Source organism: Falco cherrug, chromosome 4 (genome assembly GCF_023634085.1).
Source record: "Falco cherrug isolate bFalChe1 chromosome 4, bFalChe1.pri, whole genome shotgun sequence".
In the NCBI taxonomy this organism is placed as follows: domain Eukaryota; kingdom Metazoa; phylum Chordata; class Aves; order Falconiformes; family Falconidae; genus Falco; species Falco cherrug.
The window spans coordinates 71,655,753-71,683,318 of NC_073700.1; the positions used below are offsets into that span (position 1 = coordinate 71,655,753).

Genomic DNA, 27,566 nt, shown 5'->3' on the forward strand with positions numbered 1-27,566 from the left:
ACTTAGGTCATATTCTAAACACCTTTTCTATGTATCCACTGCCATTTCCACTACTGCATGCTTCCTGCTGCAGACAAAAACATGAAATTTATTCTATTTTCTGTCTTCTCATCTTAGCCCCAGTGAACTGATAACCAGCGTGAGGCAGCATGACTGTTGTGGAGCTGATGACCTGAGTGGGGTCATACAGACTGAGGTTGTGGCAAACAAAGGGACAGTGGCTAGAAGGACAGAGGGCTCAGCTCTGGTTTGCTCCTCATATCAGGGCTCCTGCTGACATAATACACACTCCTGGTTTCCAAAACACAGCTTTACACTGCAGTTCCCTGCACAAAGTCTGTTGAAACCTTTTGGGGCCTCCATGCCACCGTAAGTTACCAGTGCCTACAGGGGTGGTGGAATTTCTCATTCTGTTGTCACCACTGTGTGACCAAAAAGAGCCGGGATAGCATTAACCTCTGTAAATACCTAAATCACAGTCTTCTTCCCAGAAGCCTACAATCTGGGTGTGAGTCCAGCATGAGCTGAGCAAGCTTTTGGCTCTTGATTTCAATCCTGTTCACCCAGGATGCCTTGTGGAGCCACACTGTGCACAAATGCTCAAAACTTTCTGTGTCATCAGCCCCATGCAACAACCTGATAATGCCCTGAAGGTAAATCTGGTTAACAGGCTTGGGTTTTTTTATTACTCTTCTTTACCTGTCCCCTGTCTGCCAGATTCCCAACAAGTGTTAGTAATGGATTATATACTTGAGTTGCCCAAGATACCAACCTCAAAAGCAATAAAGGTTTCATACAGTGGAAGCTCTTAGCTACATTTAGATGGTGTCATTATCTCTGAAAACTCTACCGGTCTACTCAGTGCTAACTACAGCAGCTGTCATTGTAGGCACACAATGTGGGAAAGATAACTACAATATGGATAGTAATAACTAAATTTTCCTGAAGATGTTAGGGAAAACTTAAGAACAAAATGAAATGCTTTTTAACATAGATATGATTGATGTATTTTTTTTAATCTAGATTTGACAGAAAAAGAATGTTTTATTTTATCAATCTTGACTGCCAAGGGGTGAATTCAGGAAGACTGCATAGCCTCACTAAAACCAGCATGAAGATGCTAAACTTATAATCACAGATATATCATCAAGAATGTGGCTGAACTCCTCCTAGTTCAAAAGGCAACAGCACAAACTACTACATCAAAACAGCATAAACTTAGGCCAGTTCAAAATCTGTCTCTGAATTCACCTTGCAATATTTATACATTACACTACCTATAAAAATATGACTGCTATTGAAATAGAGAAAAAAGTTATCTTTGAAAAGTCTTCAAGCACAATATAGGTGGAAAAAAAATAAAAAAGAAAAAAAGGGAGAGACTTGAAGATACCTTGAAGGATTCCCTAATAAAATACCAGGGTGTACCCACGCCAAGTTGTCTGTACTATCTAATAGACCTAAGGTAGTCTATTACAACCAACTGCTTAACTAAATCCTTGACAGCATAATTCTAGAGGAAAGTTCAATGACCAAAATATTGTTTTCCCAGTATGTGATAATACAGAACAAATTTATTATTATTTTTTAATTTGCTTTTACTTTTGCTGCTGCCAAATATCTATAGTTAAATGCAAAAATCAAATATGTTTTATGCTCCTAAGCAGTCTACATATTCTTGATTTACAGGCTATGTACAATACTATGCAGTCATTCTGTGGAAAGAACAGAAACTGAAAATGTTTTAAGTCCCCTCATGAATGTTGATCATTCAAACCATGAGGGAAATTCCAAAAGCAAAAATTAAAACCTTTATTAATCCCTGTCCTGGTTGTGGCTGGGATAGTTAATTTTCTGCATAGCAGCTAGTACTGGGCTACATTTTGGATTTGTGCTGAAAGCAGTGTTGACAATACATTGATGTTTTAGTTATCACCGAGCAGGGCTTGCGCAGCCCCAAGGGTTTTTCTGCCTCTCACCCCCCGCAGCGAGTGGGCTGGGAGGGCACACGGGGCTGGGAGGGGGCACAGCCGGGACAGCTGACCCCAGCTGACCGGAGGGACATTCCCTACCACATGGCATCATGCTCAGCACGTAAAGCTGGGGGAAGGAGGAAGGGGGGACATTTGGAGTTACAGTGTTTCTCTTCCCAAGTAACAGTTGCATGTGATGGAGCCCGGCTTTCCTGCACAAGGCTGAAGCCCTGCCTGCCAACAGGAAATGCTGAACAAATTCCTCGTTCTACTTCGCTTGTGCAGCTTTTGCTTTACCTATTAAACTGTCTCTATCTCAACCCATGAGTTTTCTCATTTTTACTCTTCCAGTTCTCTCCCCCATCCCGCTGGAAGGGAGTGAGCGAGCAGGTGCATGGGGCTCAGCTTCTGGCTGGAGTTAAACTACGACAACGCTGGGCAACAAATATCAGGCTTAATGAAAATCCATAATAATCTGGGTTGGATACTACTATCCTCTGTAATGCTGCTACAGGCATATCAGAAATATAACATCAATGAAAGATGCCATATAAGAAAACAATTCCCAAATAACTTACAGTATTTGATACAAAGCTGCACTAGAAAATAGACCGATCAACAACAACAAAAAAAAAAGCCACAAATAAACAAGAGGGCCTTACCATGAGCACAGAAGATTAATACAACCAAGTAGGAAGCATTGTTGCATGTTAAGTAGAATGTGGGACCACAGAGCTTCAGGGACTCCCTTGAGAAGGGCTGTGTTACTGCTTGGAGAGCTGTAGCACAGAGTGGGTTCTCCCACCCCCACAGCCACCAAGCTTTGTTAGGACTATCAGTGACTGGCAGCAAACAGATTTCATGTGCTTAGCTCCCTGATATCCGCAACATGACCCTAACTCATGAGTGGTTTATTACAGAAATAACTGTACTTTTGACCTGTAGAGCAAAAACTTTAGAAATCTTCACAAAAACCAAAACTCAGCTGCTTCTTGTGTTATCTACTATTATTAAAGCTTTGAGAGCTCTCCAGAGGTTGCTTTAAAAATGCTCTCTATAGGAATGCGGGGAGATAGATGTCCTTATCCTAAAGAACCACAAATTACTAATTATGTTAATAATACTATAAGCTGTCTTACCTCCTAGCTATGAATTAAATAACCTTGTGAAATACAAGCTAAGGACAACAGTGAATAAATCTCCTAAACTAGGTATTTTCACTCCCTGTTCTCCCTTTCCTTAGTTAAACACAATCAGCTCATCAAAACCCTTCAGAAGAGAAAATAAATATTAGTTAGACAGGAAAAAAAAAGTTGAGTTTTACACTGCAGCAATTTCAAAGTCATCTTAACTAACTTGGAAACTCTGCCATGCACCGTCCATGAAGAATGGCAGAAACCATTTAGGTAGACATTTTTATTGTGATAGGGATTTAATGTGCCATTGTCTTCAACTTTCCTTTTAAAAAGGTTATTTAATTTACAATTTGGAAGTAAAAACAGTTTGTAGTGCTGTCATTAGAGTAATTAATCATAACCTACTCTCCAGGAAGTGGATATCTATCATGTGGGACTCCTGTACACATTAACTGTCATTCTTTTGATCTCAGAATAACCTCTGGAGGCATTCCAGTCTAATATTAGCAATGCCACTGTAAAATCTTGATTAACAAGAAATAGTATACCATACAGTATAAAAAGGACATGGAACCTGTCTTTATACTTTGTTGTTAGGCTATAAGCCACACTGTACCACCAATGACTGACAGTAACAAAATTTGCAAACATAGCCAAAGCAAAACATGCATCAGAGAGTCAGGACAGAAATACATCTTTCTTTTCCCACTAAATGGGTTTAGGAGTCTTAAAGTTGTAGAAAAGGTTGCATCCTGTCCTGGATTGACAGGATGACTTACAGTTACTGGGCTTTATCAAGATAATATTTTTTAAAATATTACTGACTAGATCTTACTTTTTTGTGCTTTATTTTGAGGTTGAAAATCATAGAAGCAACAAATGAAAGACAGAAGTTACCTCTGCACTAATGTCAGCAGCCTATAGCGAAAGGACTGATGTTAAATCCTGTGTAGCTTGATAATAGTCCATAAATATTTCACAGCAATATTACTTAGTAGAAATGGGGCAAAAAGAAAAGCAGAATTATCATTCAAGGTTCCATTAATAGCAAGAGAAAAGACTGCTGCAGAGCTGCAGCTATTCTTATATGCTTACATGCTTTAAAAAAAAAAAAACAAAACACAACAAACAAACCAAACACCACAAACCACCTAAATGCCCTAAATGCTCTACACCAAAAGAAAACAAATAAAAAAATCTTTCCCCTCACAAATTATTACAACAGAGCTCTCCTTGGAAGCTTAACCTTACTCCCAAGTATTTGGGGGCAGACGGGGAAGACTGATGACAGCAGCGTATTAGTGATAGCAGTGGTAAAAACTCAGGGCTTTTATTAAAAGTGAAGGCCCAGCAGAGCAACCATACAAGAAGAATTACTTTGAGAAAGAGTGAAGTTTGTGAAGTTTTAAGGAACTAAGTTCAGCAGTAAGAATAAAGGGACATTTATAGAATGAACATTGTCCCCACTGCTACTCTTTTAGCTGTGCAGGATTCATCCTACCCATTCTTTCATGCTACACAGATCTCACGGATTTTATTTTGGCACATGATTAAATATAACTCCTCTAATAAGAGAGTACAGAACTAGGCATTGATGATAAAGCACCAAAATGAAACTAAAAGCAAAGCAGAATGGAAATCAGACAAATATCAAAACCCCAATCAGTAGTTCATGGCTCATCTGATACAAATCAGTATCAAAATGTCATTGCTGGTCAAGAAGAGAAAACCATGGTACTGAAGTAAGCCCATAATTCTGCATCCTTTTTTATCATTCTGACTGCAAATCAACCAGTATCAGTCTTTATTCACCTCTGTCCATCTCTTGTATTCTGCTTTGGTATCAAAATGGAGATCCTGACACAGAGTGTGACAGAAACCTCTGTTCCAGCTCCTACTCTTGTTGAGACACTGGCTGCAATTCTTCTCTAATCTTTCAGTCATACCCTTCCCATTCAGAGGTGCAGTGGGACATCAGCATCCCCTGATCCCGGCCAGATGGCCACCCATAGCATAAGAAGGGGAAACCTTGGCAAGAGATGGGGTAGGATTGGTCCTGGTGATGATGGCCCTGGTTTCTATCTGCTTTCTATCCTGTCACACCTCTAGGCAGGGCACCACCAGCCAGAGTCCACAAACTTGCTCAACATGTTCAAGAACCAGAGGATGCTGTGGGTGTTCTGTGATGCTGTCCTCTGTCTCCCTGTTCTCATTTTTTGACCATTTCTCCTTCTCCTTTTTTCTCATTTGTTGTCTTCCACATAATTTCATTTTCCTGTGGTCTCCTCTTTGTCTTTCAAGGAGGTGGAGCTAGAGGGGAGTAGAAGTGGTCAACAGCTGTTCCTAGTGCATGAAATCGGTGTAAACAACAGCCAGCAGCAATGGGAGGGAGAACACTAACCACAAGCCATCAGTGGTGCCCAGATCCACAAGACCAGGAGCTCTAGCTGTGCCATACCTCCCACCTTACCACAGAGAAGGAGAGGAACACTATGGTACTGTCACAGACACCATACCACACCAAGGCAATGCACTGCAATGGGTTTGCCTTACAGGTGACAAGTTACATACTTCTAGCAGCACTTCTTATATTTGGATAGTAAATTCTCTGCCCACATGCAGGCAAAACCTAAGTTCCCCTCCTTGTTTTGGCTCCAGCACTATCTCCACAAGTGCAACAGCTGCAGACGCACACATGCACACAAAAGACTCTTGGGGCAAATGCCTAAATAGAAAATGATTAATGCTATAAAGTCTTACAATGAGAAGGTTTTAAAACAGTTCAACTTGAGCAGCTGGAGGTTTTTCATCATATTGACATTTCATGATTTTCTTTTTGTGGAAATTAAAATTTAATAAATAAATAGTAAGAGATAAAAAACAAATAAATAAATAAATGCTTCAGTTTATCTCTTGACATATATACAGGAAAAAAGGTATTTTAAATACCTGAAAGGAACTCTTCCCATATTACTCAGATTAAATGGTTAGAAATACACTTACCCCCAGTTGCCACAGTAATTTCACGCAGGAAATGGCCATAAAATGGAAAATCAAAGGACAGATTCACTCTCTGAAATGAACAACAGCAGAAAATAAAATTGACATTGTGCAGAAAGGTAAGCGAAAACAAAATGAGTAGTCCTCTACTTCAAATATCTGTTTCAGTGCTTTTTATTTTTCACTGGAGCCTTGCTATTCTTCATTTGAAATTGCCAATAGCTAATTGGAAACAATTCTGTGTAGCACTTAACCACTTGAAAGCAGTGGATCTTCATAACTGAAGATTTCAGAAAACAAAATACATCAGCAGACATTATAATTCTCTCATAAATAAAACTAATAAGATTCTTAGGTTTTCCTTAAGTTTCTTCAACCTCTTTCTCAAGAGCCATCAATATTTAACGCCTTAGCAGTACCTAAGTTTTACAGGATACCCACTTCCCTGGCTGCAGGTGGTGTGCTCTTTCAGATTCAAGTGCCCTCGGTGACATCCTGCTGCTACCTGGGTGCTTATCTGATGGAGGCTGGTCATTGGAAGGCAACTCCTTCATCAAACCCACGACATCAGTTCCCAAACCTCTCTACACTGTTAACTAGGAGCTGAAACTGATTATAAAGAAATATTCAACAGATGTATTAACAAACTCTACTTTCAGTACTTAATGCAAAATAAAAAGGAAGAAAAAAGTATTTTCTCCCCCATCAGCCTATCCTCTGTCAGCTGAATTCACAGCAGGGAACTGTAGTTTGGAGAACGCTCTTCTGCTCACATAAGCTCCCCATAAAGCACCATTCAAATTCAAACTCATTTCCCCTCGCCACCTATGGCACTCCCATCTATTCCACTCTTTTCCCAAAGCTCGGTGATTATTGTGGCCACCCGTAATCATCACCTGGTGTACTACCTGGATAAACTCTGAATAAATCAGTAGTCATGACAGAAAGGAATGCTGAAATCCCAGTAAGGTCTTTTCACTGTTTAAGTGTAATATCCCATTAAAACAACATCACTTCCATAATGGCCTGAAGCCCAAATAGGAACAGGGTATACAGCCTGTTATTATTTGTTGTTTAGGACAAGTTTAAAAATAATAATAATAATTAAAAAAAAAAAATCAGTGTGAAGATGGGTTGTTGGTGACTGATCCTCAACCCTAACCTCAGATGTCTCCACTTAAGGGCAACAGTCCATGCATTTAAAAAGCAAAAAGAGGTGAAAAAGCATTTTGTCTTTATTTTCTCTACCTTTATTTCTATCCTGGGTTTATTATTTTCAGATTATATCCAAGTGTTTCTTTCTTCTCTCGGGAAGAATCCAGAGACATCCAGCAGAATTTAAAGAATTATTTAGCATGAAATTAACAGCTGAAGATTTACAGTAATTTTAAATTAGATTTGCTTTGCATTTAAGTGGAAGAAAGAATTTTGACAGGATTTATTAGCACAATTTTGTTTGTTTTTAATTAGAATGCAAAAATCCATTTGCAGTGTGGTAATTGGACTAAGTAGGTTCTAATAACCTTTTCTGTATATACATAAAATACAGATATACAACTGAATATTTCTAATCAAAATGGCACATGTGAAAGACAGCTCATAAATTAATGTAAACAAATCGAGTTTTAACATATTCTGAAGTTTTCACCACTGAATGTATGTTACATTTATGTACGCACTCCAGTGAAAAATTGTCCTTGCTCTACCAAACATAATTTCCAAGAACACCGTTAAAACCATCAATTCTCTGATCAAACCATCCCTCTTTCCTTTCTGCACTACTGTCCATTTTACCTATTAGCATTAACTGTCTGAATAACAAAAAAGTTAAACAGCTTCAAAAGAAAAATGTGCCCCCTTAGCAGTCTTCTAAGTTGCTATAAACACTAGTATAAAGATGTTTGCAATAAAGACTTGATCCTGTGCCCAATCAAACCAGATACAGATGTCCCATTGACTTCTATCAAAAAGTGATGCCTTAAATTCTGACAATATAAAAACGTTTAATATAGACAATTGTTTAGCATAATACTGTAATAAAGAACAAAGAAGATTTAAGGAATGTTTTAAAGTGTGATTTTGTAAAAGCCACTTGAAATAAATGTGGGTTTACTTTTGCTGCTAGAGAGTATACCTTGTTTTTCAGAACAAATATCAGCACTTTCAACCCACTGGAATAAAAATGTTATCTCCATGCACAAACGATAGACTGGACTGACAGGAAAGGGAACTGAGTTCCCAAGTGTAAGGTGATCCTGTATCTAGATCAGTGTTTGAGTAATCAACTATTAGATATCAAAACACACTGAGCATCCAAGCCACACCTAAAATTTTATTACACAGTTTAGAAGATGGTAGCAATATGTTGGGGGTGGGGGGGGAAATTGCTACTCAAGGTGTAAATCCTGTACTGCTAGGCATTTTAATTGTTTTATCAATATTTGCATGTAACTTTACCCAAATGACCACTATGCTGTTTATAGAGCCAAACCATCTCATGGATCCTCTATGTCATGTTTCCTGTAGAAGCAAAACCAACTGGCAGCTTCTGGGAACTCTTAGGATTACATACTTCCAAATGAAGGAAAACACACAAATTGAGTGGAACATATTTAGCATTCAAGGAATCCCTGACATTATTAGAAAAAAAATAATACTTAACATATAGTAATTTAACTTTTTGTTCTACTATCAAATTGGAGATAATCTGTAGAAATTATCAGCATGTAAATCACCAAGTCACAGAAGGATGTGCAAAATGGCCTTTTAAAAAGAGTAATGGCAAAGTTTATCTCTATGGAAGAGAAGGGAAGAGATCACTGCTTATCTATTTATGATCTGCTCAGAATATATGACTCTACAGTTGCTATACAGTTATAAAGAACACATCTCATCTAAATAATTTTGTTGTTCAGTACACATGGGTGTTGTTTGCTGGGACAGATACAAGAAATCAATTATAGACACATAAATAAAATATAAAGCCTTACAGAATCACTCACCGGCACATTTTCATCCTTCAGGAGGGACATAAAACAAACCTCTGAAAACCAGGTCTTTAAAAAAGTATGCAGACATGGCTGCAGTCACTCAAGTTCACAGTCCAAGATATTTGGGTAAATATGAAAAAAGATGGATATCAGTGTGCTAAACCTGGACCACAGCCTGCATTTCTGCCAGCTGTAGCACAGAAAAGTGGGCACCTGACATTCAGCAGAAAAGTCTTAAATTGCTTGTTTTGGGGAGAAACAGCTGAAGCCGTTGTGCTGCCAAATTCCACTCTGTTGTGCTGAACAGTCCTCCAGACCGATCCAGCACCCAGACCACAAGCATTGTTTCATTTTAAACCTCTGGTTTAGTAACTTCGACAAAACGCCCCCCTTGGAATTGACATTTTTAGGTGTATAATCTCAGGGATCCAACTGGAAACAAAACTACTTAGAACAAAGGTATAAAAGGGCGTAATCTTAAATAATCATTAAACAACAGGCTAAAATTTCTCAAAGGAATTTCACTAATGTTTTGGTCCCAAGCCTTACAAATTACTAGTATTAGGGAAAGATGTTTTACCTTATATAGGTATTTTTAATCCCTTTATTACATTTTTTTGCATGTTTCCATTCTCTCCCTCAACACAGACCACCAGGATCCCAGATAAAGGCAGCAAGGCAGACAATATAGGTTTTCACTTTTAGGTACCCCTGAGGTGTTTTTCTCATTAGAAACAAGTTGTCTTAAGAAAATAGATGACACAGTTGTATTCAATTACCCCAAAGACACATAACTGCCTGAACCCTCTTTATTTGCATTATCCCCGGCTCTTTACAGTCTTTTTTTGCTATGAGGAATGTATTTTATGTACTAGACTCTCTGTCAGTCATATCTAGTGGATTTACCACTCCATTCTGCTTTTTTGTATTCTGAGCTAAATACCACAGTGTTTCTTCATGCTCTTACATTCCTCTGAGCCAATCACCTGGCTGGTGCCTGGGAGGTAAAAGATGTATTAAACTTGCCTTTTCTCTGAGCTTTAAAACTGTTAAACACGCCTGCATCTTTAAGAACTGTACAACTTTTAAATAAGGCATTCACTAGATTTTAGTTTTAAACTTGTCAAAATCCAAGGACTTTTTATTGGAGCCAAGTTGGTGAATGGATGAAACAAGAACCTCATGAACCACAACTCTTAGTTGTATTTTTCTGTTTAATTTGTGCTAATAATGGCTCTTCTATATATGGTTTCCAGCCACAGGTGAGATTGAAGAATACAGTCTGTAAATCACACAGCATTCAATTTCACTACTAAGCACCTAAGTCCATTATTGTCATACCCGTTTTACCTGACAGCACGATTACAATGAGTTAAACAAGATTGTTATTTACACTCCATGTTATTTGTTTGTTGATATCCTGAAATTGTGATCACATCTATCACTGCTGATACTATATGACAGTCTCATGAGTTTTATCAGTTGTCCCAAAAGAAAAAATAAGTGTGACACCTCATACAAAATGATAGTGCAAAGACACACACACTCCGTGGGAGACAAACTTCAGCAACATAACCTTGAACCCAGTTCTGTTGTTATTGAAGTCAATAGCAAAATTGCCTCTGACTTCAGCAACACAAATAGTGTATTGCTTGATAGTTTGTGATCCTTAAGAACAGAAGCAAATTTCAAATATACGTTAAGGCACCTCTGAAGGACTTTTATAGCAGGGGCAAGGCGGCGATTTGGAATCATTTGATAGCACTATCGTGCAGACTTTCACAGCTTAACTAAAATTCAGAGATAAAGCTCTGTGACAGTAGTCACCATACTCAGTAATACTACTGTGTTGGTCACTGGTGAAAAATATCCATGTCAGTCAAAGAAGAAAAAGTATGATAACTTACTGCTGCTTGCCGATGGGTATTGGAAAGGATCCCATGAATCTTTACTTTGTCTTTCTCCATTTGGTCTATATTCACCCACAAATCCCGGCTGGTAGAATCATATGGGCCATATGTCCTTGAAGTATAGTAATTATGATCTGTATCCTCCTGAAAGGGGAAAAAACCCACAGCAAATATAGATTAGAATGGAAGATGCACCTTAGTTCTTTATATAAAACACATCATTGAAATACTGAGTTTTGTTGCTCCTGGGAGCAGCAGAAAAGACTACACTACAAGTCAACAATGAAAAAAAAAGTACAAATTGTAAATGTGTTGCAGAAGACAGCTTTGCTCCTAACCACAAGCAGCTGGCAAGGCAAACAGTTACCTCATACAATCATCTTATATTATGATTATAATGTTCACTGTCCCCAAATCCCAACCATACAGTTCCTGTAACCACATCAGTGAAAACTATGGCAAAATGTTTGACGGCTTTCAAGGCACGATGGTTAGTAAGTTCTTGTAACAACAGCCATGCTCTAACAAAGCAACAAGCAGTACTAACACCTTAAAAAACCTGTATTTTTTATCAATTTTGAACATAATTTACTGGAATATCCTTTATAAGAACATAAAAAAAAATCCTAAGAGCTATAGGCTTACAATGCTACTTCATTTCAAATCTCAACAAGATTGTTTTACTGTACATATGCCACTCAGAGAGACAAACACATATATATTTGTAGAAGAAAGGTTCCTCATCCTCACAGTCTTTGAAATAACTTTAGTTGCTGTCACACTCACGTTACAGCAAATTCAGAGATAAAATACACGAACCCTACATGTGCCATAAGAAACTGTGCTAGTGGTCCATCAAATCCTGCAGTTTGCAGATATCCAGTTTCTCAGTCAAGGGCACAGTTCAGAAGACTGTACGTCTTGGCAAAGTCTGCTTATGTCAGTGATAAAACTGGGACTCCAACACTCAAAATACTCTGTATGCCACTAAACCTTGCTGCAATCAGTTTACACTTGAAATCATATACATTTAGCACAATTAAAAAAAAATAAAATTTTGAAATCTTATCAGGAAAAATCTAGGAAATGTTTAAACCCTAAGTGGAGGAAATTCCAAAACTTCTGTCAATGTCAGTAGCTACGATTGTCTGTACCTTCCTAAAAGATATCAAAGACGGGGGAGGGGAGGGGCTCGGAAAGTGCATAGTCATAGGTGGGAGATGAAACATATCCCAGATTCCCAGTCTTCCTTAACTTGTCACAAGCTCTTGTAACCATAAAACACTAAGTCAACAGCACTACCAGCTTTCTACTGAATAGTAGTAATACTGTATTCATTCCTAGTGACACGGTCCCAAGATAAGATACACTTGGCAAAGGCTTATATTCTAGACGAAACTGTTCATGTTCTAGGTTAAATACATTGACCATAAATCCTGTTTCAGCTGGAGTTCATCCTACGTTAACACCATTCATTACTGATGCATTTCACTTAGGCTGTTGAAGATAAAATCACATTATTTTCTCCTTGATGATTTCTTTATCTTTTGCTATACTTTATATGCCAGGATGTACGTGCCCAGTAAATCTCAGTGACACTTTTGAAGCACCTTCTAACAACTTCAGCAGCTCTAGGTCAGTCACACAAGTAAACATAATTAAAAGTATGCTGGCAGGAAGATGACAAAAGCCAGCCACCTTAACAATTTTTTCTTATTTAGTGGTCAACAAAACCAGTTATTACCATCACGTATACAAAGGAGGTACAGTAAATTAAAAGATTTTGACAACAAAGATCCATGGAAATTCTGATGGAATGATAAATTAGGCTGGAAAAATGTAAATTGTAAGTTACATTTAAGGTATCACAAAGTCTCAAGGAAAAAGTCCAAGTGACAAAGAAGAAGAAATAATTACAAAAATAGCTTGTTCCAGGTAAACATGTAATATTTAAACTATAATTAAAACTGTGCAGTTCTTGCATTTCTAGATTTTCATAACAAATAAAGCTATGCCAGTTAATTACTAGTAGCTAAGCCCCTGCCTCTATAACAAGGCTCTGATACTGAGCCTGGTTGGTTGCTCTGTAAGAATGCTTTGAATGGTATCTTGATCTGTGCTTAAAGCAGGCTCATCATACATCTTGTAAATCAAACACTTGAGTTATAGCCTTCAGCTCAACATATTTTGTCAGTGTGTGAGGGAATTAATCGTGTATATGCAATTACCAAGTTTTTTGAGAAAAAAAAGTAAAAAAAAAAGTCTCATTTACTGTTTTAATTCAGGTTAAATAACCTTAGATACTTCTAGAACGAAACAAATTCATTTCTACTTGGATGACAAGAAAAAAACAGAATTCCTCTTGCTCTTTGGAAAAGCTTCATAACCTTCAGCATATGTATTTTATGAATGGACTATTAAATATTTGTCTCTTACATCTTATTTTTTTTAAAAAATCCTACCTTTAAATTTACAATATGACTAAAATAAAGAACACACAGCTAACTACTATAGTTGGCCTGAGCAGCTCAGGAGCTTTTTCTAAGCTTTGGATCCATACTTGTAGTCCAAGTCACTGCCTTCACAGTTTTTAACATGCATTACCATGGAAATTAAATTGTTGGAGTCTTCCATATATTTCCCAGCCACAGAGAAACATTTTATTGGTATCAAGATGCCTATGAGTTTTCATTCTGACAGACCTGTTTATGGGCTTTGGTTGATTGCACCCGTTTCATGATACACTCTAACATCTACAGGTACTATATGCATAAGAAGATGGAAAAATACTTCAAAAATTACACTGAATTTGCATGCAAACTACTGATACTGAATTATGAAAATAATTTTAATAAGTATATGACACAAATGTAGAATACTGAATACAGCTAGAATTATATATACATACAAGTATGAAGAGAAACAAACTTTTCAGTTCCTTTTAATGACATAGAAGCATGTTACCAAATGAAAGAACATGCAGAGAAAGCAGACAACATACCCATCACTACTACATTTTTCTTTACCTTTTTGCGGGTATTTTGGGGATATGAACATTTTTTCCTGCGGCTTCTCTAGATATACAGTTCTATCCAAATACTGCATATATCTTAAGTTGGAAGCACCTCTCTTCTATTGAGAAGTATAGCTTTTAAGCAAAGGATTTTTCCAGATTGTTCACACCAGCTATAAGGATTACTGTTGGCAACCTTTGTGAGTATAAAAAGAGTATTTATTAGAACTACTTTCATAATTTTTTCTTTTTGGGGAAATAAGTTATTTTTAATCCGTGGCAGTCTTCAGTGCTGAGTGGCCATTTTATTGCAGGTTGTAAAGAAAATTAATTTCTCACAGTTTTCACAAGGGATATTGTCTGATGACACCTTGAATATATTCCCATACTTTTCTAACCGCAAATGAATTTTCTCAGGAAAGCTGAATGCGTGCACTATTCATGAAAGCTCAGCACAAGGGAGGATTAAGCCTTCTTTAAATTCTCGGTGTGCAGTATTTATCAAATTAAGTGACTGAACATCCATTCCATGTGTTACATACACAGATACTCCCAAATACAGTCCAAACACCGCATATTTATTTCCTCAGTAACTGCTGTCCCTTAACAGGTAACAGATTAAGGCTTCAAATGTGTGAGGTGAGCTGCTGCAATCAAGATAGCATAAAGTAACTATGTGTGATATTTAAAAGTAACAACTACATTATGCCTCTGAAATGCTTTCATATTACTAACTGGGATTCTGGCCAAAGATGTACATGAAAATAGTACCAAAACAGACATGAAACAATAAAATTCCCTCTCAATGAAATAAGACATCATGATTCAACAATGATACAATCACATATGTAAGCATGGGACTATTCAGATTTAATTATCTTCCTGTTACATTTTTTTCTTTAGCATAAACTGAAAGATACTGTAAATGTTTTGGAGACAGGATATTATCAAACAAGATTTAGGTTAAGAATAAGAGTCTCTGTTGAATCCAACTGCATGAATATTTTGCTTTTAAATACTGGATCCAATTGGATTCAAACTACAGACAGTACTGAATGAGAAGTTTTGCCATATATATATATACACACATGTATCTATTTATGTCTCTACCTGTAAGGCTGTAACTGAAAAAAAAAGTAGGAATTTCAGCCAGAAGAAAAGGAACTGGCATCCAGAAATGAGCTCTGTTGCACAACCGTATGCTATAAGAAAACTCTTAGTTCCTCTGCAGTTGAAAGAAGACAGACATTCGCAAAGCAAATCAATAATGATTTTCCATTGTTATACTGATCAGCCAGCCAGATGGCAGTTACATTTTGGTGGCCTAAGTTTTGGTTGCCTTCTCCCAGTCCTGGGAGACTGTTCGTGCCATGACTGACGGGGGGGGGGGGGGGCGGGAAATCAAGCAAGCAAGCAAAGGCTCCTTATCTTCAAATATCTGTGATTAAGTGTCATGAGTTATTGCCAGCTGCAACAGACAAAAATTAGACTCATTTAATTTAACAACTGTTGTCCCTTTAAATATCCTATCTATTGAACTTGCATTTTCAGACTTTCATTGAGATGACACCACAACAAACTTTGAAGCTATCAAGGATACAGAGTTAGACTTCATAAATGACTCATTTTATCACTATAAAAGGAAGGTCTCATATCCGATTTTTAACAAAATGCATTAATAAACTGCCCAAATTATCGAAATTTTATGAAATTTTTGAATTATCTGAAAGTGTTGCTGGTATTTGCTGCAAAAATTAGTGCTGAAACTCATCACCAAATACTAAATTCAGAAAGTCACCTTTAACTCTGAATATGAGCATTTACAGATGAATAGCCTATGAAATTAATCAGACAACTATGCATTCTAAAAGCTGAATTTGTAGAATGAAGTGGAAACACTGGAAGGAGAAAACAGCCAGTTATATATTTTAAAATAGATCACTTTTCAGGAAGAAAATAAAGATAATAATAAAATACTTCAAGGGAAATTTAGAGAAAGGAAATAAGGCAGCAATTAATAGTATTTCCCTAATGAAGAAAAGCAGTTCTGACATTTCATTTTGCAGAAGAAAAAAGAACACTGTTTCTATTAAAATAAGCCGGCAACAAGATGGCCCTGCACATATATAACAAAACCAGCTTCCTCAAAACTTATTTGCACTCTTACCCAATCTCACTTAATGCTTGTTACTCTCTTACGCTCTCTCTGCTTATCCTGTCAGTGAAACACAGCTAAAATTGACTTCTGAAATGTTTCAGGGTTTTGTTAGAAAATTGCTCTTGGATTTTGAACATTATTAGTATCCACCAGCTAAAAGCAGCACAAGGGGGAGAACAGAAATGACAGCTCATGCAGGACTTGAGCTAGCTCTGCATTGCAGCTGATGGAAACCTTCTTCCAGCTGGCATGTGCTTGGGCACTGAGAAGGGGCAAGAGAGACACACGGTCACACTCTGCATCACCAGAGAACAGGAAGCATGTGTGCATGGTGTTGCAATTTAATTTCCTCATTTATTTGAGTCTTCTTTAGGCAGGCACTGACTGAGACTGGGGGAAGGGTGGCAAGGGTACATGGAGAACACCCCCAGTCCAACGGCCATTAGCAGAAGATCTTTTATCATACTGTCTCATCTCTTCTATCCTGGAACGGGGTCCTAATGAGAAGATTAAGGTCAGAGAGAATGGGGAAAGACACACACACAAAAAAAAAGGGAAAAAAGCCATATAACTGCATTCTAACAGAGACTACTGCAATTGTAATTATACCAATATTATGATGCAATTTTACAGTTTTATAGGATCTGATAACTGAAGAACCCCAAGGAATGCTTAATTTGAACTGGCCTCTCAAAACGTGACAGCTCTAATTTCAGTAGATAAGCTACACACTAACTACCTACATACCACATGAAAGTCTTGAAGAGGATACATATAGCGGTTGCTGCTTTGGAAGCTCGATTGTTAGAAGTACCTATTTCATTTCATAAAGTGCTTTGCATTAAGGATAACCTCCTCTCTGCTATTCAATTTCTTAACAAAAGCTTTTGTTCTGTATGTTTCCTTAAAAGAGATCCATACAGTTTACAAAACTGCCTCACTGCTTTCACAAAGGCAAAGCTACAATCTGTTTCTTTTGGGGGGTGGGATGGGGTTGGTAGGTTGTTTTTTTCCCTTTTTTTTTTTTAAATATCTAATGTGGGAAGAAGTTAGGAAATACGTGTATATATATATATACATAGACATAGCATACATATTCTACATCAACAGTCACCAGAACCTGCAAACATCACTGTTAATTACACAAGCCTTAGAAAAATCCTTATTGCACAGCTAATATCATGTCTATATGAATGAGGGGAACCCAGTCTAACAAAAGAGAAAAACCTTTGTCTGTGTGACAATTATTTTTTTAAGATTAAGAATTTCTAATTATTATTTTTATATTTTTAAAATATATTTATAATACTATATTTTTCTATATCTATATTTTAAAGATTATTTTAATAAGAATATTAAATATAGTAAGATAATTAAGAAATTATCTTAATCTCATATTGAGATTAAGAACTTTATCTCATGTTGTTTTCTGCAAGAAAAGGGGACACGAGTGCTCTGCAGAGTCCTGAAAGCGTGTCTGTGTGCAAGAGTCCTCAGACTCAGGTTTTCACTAGGACCAGTGTGGAAGTCACTTTGCCCAGAATCTCACAGATTTGCACCTGGAGTTTGTTACTGTAAATAGTAAATGATGTCATCAACTGGGATGAAATAAAAGCATTTAACACACAGCTCTTGCTCCTATGTACACACACAGCTTTACGCGGCTCTACAACATCTTAAACTCCCAGGTTTTTGAACCGCACTTTTCTGAGTGCCTGACAGCACCTGTAACGGAGAGTCACAGACTCTGACAGACAGTCTGGCAGAGAAGGATGCCATAAACCTGTTATTAATCCAAAAAGCCATTTAGTCTTTCTGGCCTTGTGAAAAGTCAATGTGGAGGCACTGCATTTTCATGCTATGCAGCCACTTTTGAAAGGAAGCCCCTCTTGGGGACTGCTATAAAACTGTCAGCCTATTTAGGGGTCATTACAACGGTCTTATAAAGCCCCCTGGACTGTCTTGTCGTAAGAGACAAGCTTCAAAGGAGCAAAAGACTCTGCAGTGCTTTACTTGAGAGGAAAAAAAGCCAAATCACCATGTCACTCAAAACCCAATTACAGTAGGGAAATATTTATTATGCAGTTTTGTTCCTGATTTGCTGGAGCAGAAGTTTGAGAAATGACATTCTCAAAATAAACCTTTATTAACTGCTCTGGAGCATCCTCTCCACTAAAAGAAAACAATAGGAACCATTGCAATAAAATTACCATGAAAACATCTAGCAACAATTTGATTTTGGTGTAAATATGAAACGTATAGAATTTATTTTCTCATTTTTAGATATGTAAAAATGACTAAAGTCTTTATAAAACTGAAACTGTAAAAATGACTGTAAACATAAAGAAACACTGCCAGGTGTAAACTGCAGAGCATCAGTGGTTATGACCCCGTGTACCTGTTACCAGCCCCGTTCTTAGGGGTTCACGACTGCAGATAAGACCATAAATAATTTTGTCATTATCTTTTAAAAATTCACTTCCTGTGAGGAGTATAATTGACAGTGTATTTCTGAGTGTATATACTTTGACATACTTAAAGCCACACGTGCAATTTTTAACTCCCCCTAAGTTCAGTTTAATTTTATATTTATTTATTTCTTTATTTAAATCCAGGTACTAGGGTAATTTTAGATTCTCTGTAGCCTATTTCTTCCTTCAGTATATATTCAGAAGCCATTTTCCTTTCTTTGTCCCTTCTCTATAGAAAGAGACAAGAGGAAAACAGACAACCAAGACCCCACAGCCCCAAGGCCTCACATGAGGAGAGAAAATGGCAAATTTGAGTCAGGATGAAAATTGTTACAGATCTGGAGAATTAAGTTAATATTAGAAAGTATAGTTTCCAGTTGATCAGAGCTTTATGTAGGACATTGCTGGAAGCTGCCTCCACACTCACTGGTGTGTGCTGCAATTCCTGAGCAGCAAATACTGTCTCAGGGATCTATCAGGGCTCACAGCTGAAACTATAGGGCAATCAGTTGTAAGAACACGTACAACAGATATGAAGTCGATACAGTCAGGAACATGAGTTTGTTAATGCAGTAGCTTTTTACCTGTAGGAATAAAGCCTAATTTGAAGCTTTTAAAGGTATCTTATGCTCACCTCACTGAGCACCAGCCTTTGCCAATGCCACACTGCACAGTTCAGCTGTGTGCTGTTCAGCATATAGCCACACAACAGCAATGCTCATCACAGAGCCTGAGCATTGAAGGACAAACTGCATCATCATTGCTTCTCTAGAGAATGCTCAGTTTAAACAGATAGCAACCAAACGTGGTAGTCTATTTAATCAGAGCGCTTTCTAGTTTAGCTCTCACATACATACAGCACACTTAAATTTTTAGTTACTAAAACACAGGACTGGCCAAAATCAATAATCAGTATCCAAAATTTCAAAATTACCATTCATGTCTTAGAAAGATAGTAGTGATTATAGTGGTTGAGCTGTAGTCCCAATTTCTAATGCTTTTTGGAAAGCTTGCTCTTTGCTTTGGAAAAAATGTACACATTTTGCTTTGTTCAGATGTATTTTTCCACACACATCTGTAACAGGAGTTCAGTCAAGATATTCTATACAAGAATAGTGAAAACAATGCTATGTACAATTTTAACAAACTGTTCTAACCAGCCACATTTCTTAAGGACTTGTCACAGAAATGCTTTGAGCGGTCATGCTCAGAAAAATAAATAAATCCCTCGAGAGCTCTCTAATATAAGTGCCACAACTGTAAGACACCGTATTTAATTGATATGCTTGATGATGTACACATTGACTAGACAGGCACCTCCAAGTCACTCCCTCTGCATAACATCAGGCTCAAAACAAGCTTTCTGCAGCATCTGCACTCCTGTTCTTTTCAGAACGGATACTCCAAGCACTTTGCAATTGCTCAGACAAGGTCAAGATGCTAAGTATCTTTACTGTGCTGTCTCTGAGAAGCACTACTGCCTTCAAACTAACCCAGTGTCCAGTTGATTCAATATTCTCAAATATTTCAAAATTAAACATGTTATTTTCTTTTTGATAGATGTTATTTTTTTTCCTTGTGTATAATTTCCACATATATGTTGTTTTTTAAGAGTAGAGTGATTCAAAGTGGAAAAGCTTCATAAACTTGTATTTTCTGTTTTTGCTTTCAGCTGAATGCATGACAGTAGAAGATAAAACACAAGGCAACTTGAAAGGTGTCTTTTCACAATTTAAAGCAAAAATAGTGATGGCAAACACGTATAACCCCTCCTAAGCACTGAAAAACAGTGAAAGATGAAGACATGAGATTTTACTTATGCCTAAACCTCTGCATTTTAACTCTGACCAGAATTGGGCCATTTTATTTTGCCTGACACTGATATAATTTGTTGGTGTATCTGTTAATTAAAAAAAATAAAACCAAAAACCCCCATCATTTTCACTTCAGATTTAGATTATCAAATAGTTAGCTGAGCAGGGTTCTAAGCACTCATTACCAGAACCACAGACCTAGTAAATGCTGTCAACGAAGGTCTGCCAGCTCAGCAAGCTTTCAGGGCCGCTTTAGAGCAAACAATGCACACCTTGACTGCACTGCCTATACTGACCATGGAGGAGATGTAATTGCCTAAGCACAGGAGGAACCCAGGACCATTCACGAATGCAGATACGATCCAGGACCTATAGCAGACTCCTATTTTAAAGGAGGAGCAACGGACCATTCAGTATAACCAAGTGCCCAAAACAATGCCAGACGCCTACAATTAGGCAACTGAATTTCACCTTAAATTTCCACCACCTATGACAGGACACTACCTCACATACAATGACTTGCACATACCTCATCTACCCCACACATGCACCTATATTTAGGTATCCAAATTGAGAGGCTGAATTTCACCTTTGATTTCAATATTAACTAAAAAGGCAAATCACTCATACAGACTCCAGCCTTTCATAGCAATCACAGTAGCCTAGTATTTTATATAAATTCACATACATCATTAGTGCAATATACAGATGCGTACTACCCTTAATTGAATCTTTATGTAAGAAACAAAACCTCTGCAATGTATTTAAGAAATTACCTTGATTTCTGAGGTGGCGTAATATGCCTGATGTGTCATGAAGATAATACTAATATAGGAAAAATCAACATTTCATGCACTGCTAATGACTAACTGATAGCATCAAATGTTCTATCTCCATTTTTATCAAAAAAACCAAACAAACCCTTTTGTCACTTACATTACTATAACTGTAGTCCAGCTGTATAGCACATGAATTACTTTTTTAACAAAATGAAATTCTCAGAAATAAGTTGCTGTCAACTATATAGTCATCAGTTGTTCACCTGTAAGCATTCGGGGTTTGTTTTCTAGACATAGAGACATTTGGTGCCTTTGCTTATAACTACTGAAGGGAGGTGTTCCAAATGCCCCCACCAAACTTGCCATAAACCCCTGTGCCAGCCAGTCAGTTATACCCCCTAAAGGAGCACCCACCAGCCTGCTGATGCATAGCAGCCACACTGTTGGCCCACTCCTGTGAACGGCTAAACAGCCTAGCACTTTGGAGCCAGATTATGCCTATTTTAGCACCATAAGGCACTTTTCTTCTCACACACCAGGAAAGAGGCATTCACACTTTGCCTGAGGCAGGAAGAACCTGAGAAAGCTGCTTACTTTGCTGTCTGTAGTGGAGCAAAAAGGGAATACCTTCAAGAGATCATGGCATTTCATCCCTCATGACATTTTACTGTTCCACCTATATGAGATCAGACAGACAGAATTTCCATCTGCAATTTCTCCCCTTTCCTACTTCTGTTGCTAAGGCTACAGAAAGAGTATTCTTAGAGTCACGCTTTCATTTATTTAAAAAAAATTAATAGTAATTTGTGAAAAGTCACGCAGCTTGACACAAAAGCATGAAGCAAAACTCTAGTAACCTTGTCACATCTCTCTACTTCTGTTAAATATCGTGCCACTAAAAAGTCTGGTGAATATGTGAAAGTTTGCTGGGTTTTAGTGGTTTTTTTGGTTTTGTTTGTTTGGGTTTATTCTTCTTGTTATTCACACTGCAATTTGTTGCAAACTCTCCAAAATCTCCATTTGTGTTCTAGAAATAAACATCCTGCTTTATTAATGATGGTCTGTGGAAAGCTAGACATGCTATACATGAATGCATGCCAATTTTACTGAAGAATGACAACAAAAAAACCCCTATTATTTTCATTACTTATCAATTTCTGTACTGTGTCTGAAATACTTCCAACATTAAGAGTGTTTCATCACCATTTTCTTCAGCAGTTGACAGCATTAAGCTGGAATTTTTGGAAGGACAAATGCACATTTTAAAAATGGAACTCTCTTAACTCTGATCCCCCTCTTGATATGAATTTTGAGCTTTGGCCCCATTTATTATTCTCTTTGAAAAGTTTGCATAATTCACGTAATCACAATGAAGACAGGCCATTGTCTCTCTGATAAATGCTTAAAGCTCTCAAGTTATAATTACTAAATTTACACACAGTCAAAGGAAGTGTCTGACCAAATCTGAAATGATGTACCCATCTGCTTACATGACAAGTTGTTACAGTTTTGGGATAAGGGATAATCGACTCTCACATATTACAAAAACATGAAAGATTTTCAGAGTGGCACAGAGTAATCCATCAATGTCAGCAGAATTCCTATGGCTTTGAAAACCTATCCCTAAGGACTGCTGTTATCCAAACTGGAATTATGTGGCTTAGCGTAACAACTTTCTACTTACCTACCCAAATTCCTCTGCACTAACAACTCAGTAATATATTCACCCTCACACCCTGCTCCAACCAGCTATACACAACTTGCTGCATGCTGTTAAATTAACTAGGGCTGTTCTGCACGGGTTGAAACTAACATCGTCCTCTGCTTTTTGCATGACCAAATCAATACGAGTCTCCAGATGAACATGGTGAGGAGAGCCAGAAAGGAAATGACTGCAAAGGAGACCTTCCCAACCTCCCAGCCTTCACTGCCACACTAGTATTCAGCTTTCACAAACTTAATCTATTTTCAGTGAACTTCTGCAAAAAAGGGCTAAGGAATGTATGACAAATAATTCAGAAAGAAAGTACAGGGTCTGTTGTTGATACTGCTCATAGCTCTTTTCAGTCATGAGTTCAGCTTTGTGGAATAATTGCAATGTGCTTTAGGAACCTGGAGATGAAGAGGGATATGGAAACATAAAATATTATTATCAAGAAAATTCAAAGGCAGATTCCATTAAATTCTGAATCCCCTGTCTCCTTCCTTGCTACAGAAATTCATTATTATCAGCATATTAAATTAAATGCCTTGTGTGCCAACATAGCCAAGCATGTGGAAATGAACTCAGGATTACCATGGAGAACTGTGAATTCCCTTACTTAGGAGTGGAGAAACTTTTTTTTTAAAAAAATTCTTTCCTTCCCTGCCTTCCACCCCTTAAGTTTAAAGGAAATAGAGAATTAATCTCGCCTCTAGCCTTCGCCTTTTTCTTTTTCAGCTATACCCAAGTTATTAGCAAAACCGTCACCCCTTGAGTTTAGATTAGCAATCATGGAAACATTGACAGGCTCACTGCAGAGCTGGCAATGAATTCAGTCCAGCTGAAGACTGTAGCAGGCCTAGTGCAAGTGTCAAGATGACCTTGATTTAAGTAAGCAATTAAGAAATTCAATATAGAAGAATATATGAGGCTTTTGTCTAGTTTACCATTTTGCAACCAAAAGCCTGAAAGAAAACAAGACAGTGATAGATCAGTCTGCTGGCCAGCTAGAAAGCGTGACATCGCTGGTGGAAAACTCAGCTGGACAAGCTGAAAGAAAGTGAGTAAATGAATGATTGTCCAAGATTCTAATTGTAGTTGCAGGTGACACTGTTTGGTGTGATTCAATAGAAGTACAGGACTAGGATGTGATCTGTGCTGCTTACAGATTAATTCACTTTCTGGGTCTTCCTGACTTACTAAAAATCATCAGTTAAATACTGGATTTAGTAATAATTTACAGAAATTTTGATTTGACTTAGGATGTCATCTGAAGTAGCTTGCTTTTTGAGAAAGTTCACACACTTTCATAACATCACACGAAGAAGTAAGGAACGTTTTATTCCCCTTGACTCAGTTTGAAAAAAGGAGACTTGATTTTTCTGAACATAAATTACATTCTCCATCTCCATCATCTCCAAATAACAAGGTAATTTTCTAAAATAAACTCTTAAAAACTGTGAATAAAACAGTTTAAAAATAGCAATAACAACCTTTTTTGAAAACAGCATAATAAAGGCTTTTTAAAACCTATGCAAGAAAATCCTATACATCTTAGTCTTCAATTACTGTATCATTTAACAGCAAATTTTAGTGCTCTTACAACAAAAATATGACATCTAAATATTCTGCTACACAGAAAAGCAAAAAGATACATCCACGATGGTGTCAGTGCAACTCCAGCATATCCCAAGACTGTTCCTCCAGTACACCCTAAATCTCTGTTGTAACGTTCAAGCTTCTAACCATGAAAATAGTACAGTGGTGTTTAACCTAATTTAGTGAGTGGATACCAATGAGAGCACAAGAACAGATGCAATCATGCCAAACATTATTAGTCTGGTCCCCAGAACTAAGAATGATGCCCAGGAAGAGTAAAGGACCCCGGGCAAACTGGCAGTTCCCTGATTTTGCCGTGCCAGTGATCTGCTCTTCAGAACCTTCCGTTCTGTTTAATAATCCTTGACAAATTTCTATTCCATGAACTTGTCTGGTTTTGTAAATTTTGGCATCTGCAACATTCAGCATCAATGAACTCCAAAGGTTTCACAGTTCAACGATGTTCAGTAGAGAAGGAATCATATGGCATATTTGTTTGATCCTCTAGGACATTACAGAAACATCAGAGCCCTGAACAGAACCCACCCGAAAAGAGACTTCTGGGCTTAAGTTATACTGGCTTAAAATCAGCGAGACAACTGTTTTAGATAGAGCTGAACGTGAAATGGTCTAAGGCAACATAAGATGGGTATGAAATGGCAGAAAGCCTGATGTAATACTACCTTCAACTGTAAACCCACAATTTTTTAGTCACAGTAGTTTTAGCCCTGGAGATACCAGGGCTATACTAGATGACCAAAGGTTAACCTAAGATTGAGAAAAATATTTGCAAGCCTACAGAAGACCAAATTTCCCCTCCCTGTCTCGAATGAATCCTTTGAGTACACCAAATATCACATGATATTTAATATATATATATTTAATATATATGATTAGTAATTAATAATAAAAATATAATTTAAAAAATTATTAAATGCAAACAGAAACAACTCTACTTCCCTAAAATTAAAAATAAGAATGAATGCAAAATCTGTATCATAACAAAAGTTGCAAGTAGGTCAGGTAAGCTGCAGCTATGTAATTAGATCAGTTAAAGTGAAATTCTTCACTTGGAACTTAAAATGATCTTAAAACAAAATTTGCCATTTCCCTTCTTTTAGGCAAGGGTTCAATGTTATTTGAGCTCAACAATATAGACTAGGATCTGCCCCTCAAATGAAGCAACAATACAATTCACATATCAAAGATAAAACTGATTATTCCTTTTGGGGTTTTTGTGTTTTGTTTTGTTTTTTTTTTTAAGTTTTGAGTTTGTTTTTTTTCACATGGCTTTTTGAAAACGCAGACTTCAGGGCAGAACTATTGCTCTTTTGCTCTCTAAAGAATCAGCCAAGTCCATTGACAAACCTTTGCTCTGCAAAGCTTCATTCCTCCCCACTGACATGTCAAATTTAAAATAAAAAAAAAGCCTATATCGTGGTTAAACCTTTGTACTGAATATGCATTACTTTGGTACTTTACAATCCACATTAAAATGTGACTATTCACCAAAAAATAATTCTGTCCTGATGCAGAGATCAATAGTATCCCCAATTTTATTACACTGAATAAGTATATCAATGTCCGTGAAGTTCACTCTTGCGTTGTTGAGGATCACCAAAAAGGAAAGGAAGATACAAACACTATTTCAGCAAAATATTCGAACTACAAATTCAAAAGCTAAACTGGCAAGCTACTCTACACAGGTAATTAAAGCCTGTGAAAGATGGCTCATCAGGAAACAGACTTTAGAAGTAAAGCGTGTCTCTCCATAGCTTGGAATGAGGAAAGAGAACAGAAATACTCGTTAAACTATTTGATAATAAGGATTTTTTCTCAAATGTAGAACATTCTTCTCAGTAACTTGGAGTGACCATGATTTCAGAATACAGCACTAGTAACACTGCTGCTTATTTTCAAGTCCTACAGATGAAACCGGCATTAAAGTATTGGGGGGGTGTGTGTGCAGAACAGAGGAAGGCTTGGCCAAACTGACAGCTCACACCACCACTACGATATCGTTTAGTTTTCAGGCTTCAGTTATGCATGGGTAAGTTTTTCTACTTTTAATACAGTGTGTTAGAGCAGTAATTGCAGGACTGCCTTATTATTTGTCCAGCTGAGTGGAATTTAATCTTAACCATTATTTTTTTCCTTGCTCAGGCTTGCAGTAAGAACACAGCAGTAGGCATGCTGACACTGCTGTCAGTAGCTGAGAGTAATTTCTCTCAAATCCCAAGAGCTGTAAAACTCAATCCCTTCTGTTGTTTTTGTCAGTCAGAATCAGACATCTTCACTTCAATGAGTGACTGGGACTGATAAGGGAGAAGACTTCTTCTAGGCAGAAACTCCAGGAGAAAATGCAAAATTCAGCAAAAGATTGTTGCCAGTAGGAAATCCACCAGTGTTGTTCTGATAGGGGCAAGACACTTTTCAGGTCTACGCTACAGGGATTGCCAAAATTTACATTTCAGACAACATCTAGAAAAACTAAAGGAAAGAAAAAGAAAGAAGGGTGTCTTTAGTTAGCGATTATATTTTAGTTAAAAGCAATACACAGCAGGAGATATCAGTGACATCCACAGGAATAAATGAACAGTTTCACCACTGAAGAAAAAAAATGTTTTGCACTGAAATAGCCACAATTTTCTGTGCTCACAAGTACTATGTTGGAAGAGGTGGAAGAAGTTAAGATACAGTCAAGTTTGATTCAACATAGCACACTCAGCATGCCATTTCTTACCGAACTTCTGTCTTACAGTTGCACTCACTCATTTTTCTAAGACTTTATATCTTTAAAAAATAGATTTTACTCTTTTCATGGTGTAAAGCAATAAAACCTTAGTGTTAGCATGGCTGCACTCAGCTCAAGCCTGGCTATGATTTAATCTTATTTTATTGCTGGATTTCTTCTTGATATTTGAAGTTTGTGAAAGACTATTGTTTTGATGTATCATCTCTATACAGTGGCAACAAATCTGAAAGTAATTCATAAGTTCCAAAGTTATTTTGCAAAGTTTG

General features: G+C 37.3%; 1 protein-coding gene across 1 annotated transcript in view; it reads right to left on the reverse strand.

Moving 5' to 3' along the window:
* The window catches only part of PLXDC2 (plexin domain containing 2), a 271,382-nt gene that overhangs the window by 114,445 nt on the left and 129,371 nt on the right, over window positions 1-27,566 (reverse strand). The window contains exons 3-4 of the mRNA XM_055709000.1: window positions 11,007-11,153; window positions 6,113-6,182 (exon numbers count right to left, since the gene is read on the reverse strand). Coding sequence (XP_055564975.1) covers window positions 6,113-6,182; window positions 11,007-11,153 — 217 coding nt within the window. The remainder of the gene's footprint in view (window positions 1-6,112; window positions 6,183-11,006; window positions 11,154-27,566) is intronic.